Source organism: Apodemus sylvaticus, chromosome 10 (assembly GCF_947179515.1).
Source record: "Apodemus sylvaticus chromosome 10, mApoSyl1.1, whole genome shotgun sequence".
Classification (NCBI taxonomy): Eukaryota; Metazoa; Chordata; class Mammalia; order Rodentia; family Muridae; genus Apodemus; species Apodemus sylvaticus.
Genome location: NC_067481.1, coordinates 50,578,978 through 50,583,256, shown reverse-complemented (window position 1 = coordinate 50,583,256; position 4,279 = coordinate 50,578,978). Strand labels below are relative to the sequence as shown.

Sequence of the window (4,279 nt, the reverse complement as noted above, 5' to 3'; positions counted from 1 at the left end):
GGGTCTCACTGTGACCCTCAGGCTGACCGCACAGGGAATTACTGTGCAGCTAAGCTGACTTCACAAGGTTACAATGTATCTAGGCTGACTTGGCAAAATCTTATTTTGCATCTTTGCTGCATTAAGATTGACACTGATGCTTCTGCCTGATGTTCATGTGTGCTGTGATCATAGGCATGATCCATCACATTTGACTTGATTTCTATTTTTTGTTCAGTATTTCAGTCAACCTTTCTCATTCTCCTTATCCCCTTTTGCCATTTAAAACACACTCACTTTGACACAGTTCATTTTCTACATTGTATATGCTATTCATCACATTGTATTGTGTTAATTCAAATGTATGATTTATGTATCAGTTAAAAATATAAAATATGTTCTAAAGATGCACACTCTAGTTCATGTTTTCACACTGTGGTACCGCTTTCCATTGCTCAGAAGTAATGTAGTTTCCTTCCTATAGCTCTTACATCTAATGTAATTGCTACTGAATATAGATTCATTTTTGTCTTTTAAACTGTTTTTTACATGAGGAGGAATGTGGCTTAATGCACATACTGTCTGTCTTGTCCCTAATAATTCTGTTATACCATGGGAATGGGATTTTAGACTTTAGTTATGACAACCATTGTTGGAACTTTACGTACATGGAATAACAATATTTAGGATTATTGAACAAAGAGCCTCAATTTCAAATTTAATGAAATATTATCTACTTATGTAAAATATATACAATATACATTTTATGTGTGCATGTGTCTGTGTGTGCTTATATGCATGTGTATGTTACTGGTCAGTAGATGATATCATAATTCAAGAAACAGGATAAAATACAAACAGAAGACTAGGAACAGAAGAACTAAAGGCATGTGTGTTCCTATTGAAGATCATCTACAGAATTAAGTAGAGATGTTCTCTAGGAAACAAAAAGGTCTAGAGGCAGATCTGGCTTCACATGGATATGATGATGATGATGATGATGATGATGATGTGTGTGTGTGTGTGTGTGTTCGACAGAGTACAAAGAACTGGGATTGTGTGTCACCTACTAAGGACAACTGAGGAAATAAGGGAACAGGGTTATTTCATGCCATGGTAAGGCACAGAATATAAAAAAGTAAAGAAAAATTCTTTTTCTTACAGAAATGAGACAAAAAGGGGGAACTCGTCTATGATCTCAATCACCCCTCTGTGTGAGATAGAAAGTTACTGAACTTTGTATTCTTTAGTCTATGAAACAGAACTTTCTCTACCTCCCTTAGATTGTCACAAAAATAAAATAAAGTCAAACACTAGAAACAGTTGTTTTATAAAGTAGAATATGAACATCCATTAGAGATTACCAGATTCTAGCTTTCTTTTTCCCTTATCTCAGAGAAGTAAATTGAATTGTCACCTTTTATAAATAAATTCCAAATTAAGGGAAAAATTAAACAAATTACAATTGTATAAAATGATTCTAACTAATTTTGTTAGAATTTAGGGTAAAGACTTGTCAGAAATGATAACACGGGTAAATGGGGAGAATGTGGGGAGTTCAGAGAAAAAATACCATCAATATCAGTGTTTGAGTACCAGTAGGAAATGATAGAAGGAAGAAGGTCAGTGAAGCTGTTTCATTGTTATCCAGTGTCATGAATCCAATGCTTAAGCCATTTAAACTGTTACATCAGTGAACACAGAAATTAGGGTAAGATGATAAATTTTTGAGGCAAAAGATGAATAGAGACCATATTATATAATAACTGGAAAAACATTAGACAATATGCAATTCCAGGATTGTTCATGCAAGGTAAGGAGGAAGTTGTAGCCAGATCTCAAATAGAACCTTTCCTGTGGTGGGTGCTTTCCTATACCTCCTCTCTTTTGTGTATTGAACAATTATGTAGCATGTTCTTCATGTAGCTCCTATGAAGATGGATATTATCTGACACAAAATATTTACCTCACTCCATTTATTACAATCCCAAATACTACCATTATAAAGCATTTTTACTGCAGGTAATGCTTCATGTATTTGTTACTCAGGATGTAGATGAAATGACCTCTTGCCCTACACTGGCTATATATCCAGGAACCAGAGACTGAATAGAGGAGAGACCTAGGGTAGAACCAAACATTAGTGGAAAAAAAGTCGATGAAATTACTCCTAATGATATTATGCTGTGCACATATATTAGTGCCTTGTCCAGATATTATCAGATTGAATTCTTCTGGCACCAAATGGTGCAGATTCAGAGACCTTCAGCCAAACATTATGCAGAAAGACAGTATAAATTTGAAGTATTCAACTTTTTCCTCTCACCTCAGAGATGGGAGAAACCTGTGGCAGAGGGGAGGAGAGATTGCAGGAGTCAAAGTGGTTGTAGGATACCAAGAGAATATGGTCCCACAAAATTTACTACACAATTTCTCATATGGGCTCCCAAAACCTGAAAGTCAAGCATGGGCCCTGCCTATACATTAGGGCTGTTAACTTAGTGGTTTTTGTTTTGTTTTGTTTTGTTTTTGTTTTTGTTTTTTTGTGAGAGTACAAGCATTGGTTTCAGGTTTATCTCTGAATCTTTTCCTGACTTTAAGAGTCTGATCCTCATTCTGTGTTATCTTGGATATCCTTAATTTAAGGGCTTTCACTTTCCTTTCTTGTATTTTGTTTGCTGGCATTTAGTTCTCCTCTCTTGGAGGCCAGATCTTTTCAGAAGAGGAAAGGAAGAGGGACTAAATATTGGGTAGGGAATGTAGGAGGAACTAAAACAAGTCGTGTGAAATGAAACTGTGGCTGGCATGTATTATATGAGAGAAGAAACTTTTTCTATACCAATAAAAAGAATGTAAGGAATAGAATGTGATAAAAACATTCGTTCTTACCTTATGATTTTCTAGAACCACATATTCAAAGCTTAGGATGGCATTACTGAGTCACCAAAGTCCCTTTACCTAAATGAACTACTTTGTAAAACTTCCTTTTACAAATGGGATTATCATGTGGTATGTTCTTATATTTGAGTCCACTTTGAAAGTTACATTTTCTAACATTAATATCAATGTATTCACTAAAATGTATGATAAAATCCCAGTTTTACCATTATAAAGATACTTTTTTCTTGATAAGTACTCTTACAAGTGCCTCCTTTATATCTCTGTTCCTCAGGCTGTAGATAAAAGGGTTCAGCATGGGAGTCACCACTGTGTACATCATGGCCATGGAAGCCTCCTTTACTGTAAAGGTATTACCTGATGGGCATAAATAGAGACCAATAACTGTCCCATAGAATAGTGAGACCACAGACAGGTGTGAGCCACAGGTGGAAAAGACCTTGTGGATGGCTTGAGTAGATGAAACCTTTATAATGGAGAAGACAATATGTACATAAGACACAACAATGAGTAAGAATGGGATGACCATAAGGGGCCCTCCCAAGAAAAATATCACAAGTTCATTTATATAAATATCAGAGCAGGCCAAGTTTATCAGGGCAGATATGTCACAGAAAAAGTGGCGGATCACCCTGTCCTCACAGAATGACAATCTAGCCAAGAGTAGGGTGTGCAACAAGGAATTCAGTACAGCAAACACCCAGGAGAACAGAACCAGACAAACACAGAGCTTGGGGCTCATGATGCTGGTATAGTGAAGTGGAAGGCAGATGGCCACATAGCGGTCATAGGCCATGATCACAAGGAAGAAGATTTCCAGGCCTCCAAAAATATTGGAAAAGTACATTTGTGTCAGACAACCTGCATAGGTGATGGATGTGTCATTGCTCTGCATGTTTTGGAGCAAATTGGGCATGGTTGAAGAGGTAAAGCAGAGATCAGAGAAGGACAGGTTGCTGAGAAAGAAGTACATGGGTATATGGAGATGGGAGTCCAGTAGAATGAGGACAATGATGATGAGGTTCCCCAGGACGGTGGTGAGGTACATGGCCAGGAACAGGGTGTAGAATAAGTGCTGCTTCTCTGGAGGGATGGGCAGTCCCAGAAGGAAGAACTGGGTGATAACAGTGTTGTTGTTCATTATCATTCTTCCTCTCCAGTATCCTAATGAAAAAATACCAGATCCTTTAAATTAAAAAAAATCAATGCATATCTAGCATATATATTATGCAACAGTGGATCTGACCATCTTCCTAGAAATTATAATTTTAAAACTTCAAATGTCTGTACTTATTAAAATTATTAATGACTATTCTTAACTTTTCTTTAACAGATTTCTGTTTCTACTCCTTTTCTGGATACCACTAATCACTTTTACTGAGAAAAAATATTGATCCTCTTG

General features: G+C 36.6%; 1 protein-coding gene across 1 annotated transcript; it reads right to left on the bottom strand.

Moving 5' to 3' along the window:
• Positions 1-3,085: 3,085 nt before the first annotated feature.
• On the bottom strand, positions 3,086-4,024 carry LOC127694993 (olfactory receptor 1468-like). The gene has a single exon (XM_052196831.1). It carries the CDS (start codon positions 4,022-4,024, stop codon positions 3,086-3,088), a length of 939 nt encoding a protein of 312 aa, XP_052052791.1.
• Positions 4,025-4,279: the final 255 nt, after the last annotated feature.

Bases quoted from the DNA above. Each gene is read 5' to 3' on its own strand.
- LOC127694993 (XM_052196831.1), bottom strand. From the start codon at position 4,024: ATGATAATGAACAACAACACTGTTATCACCCAGTTCTTCCTTCTGGGA.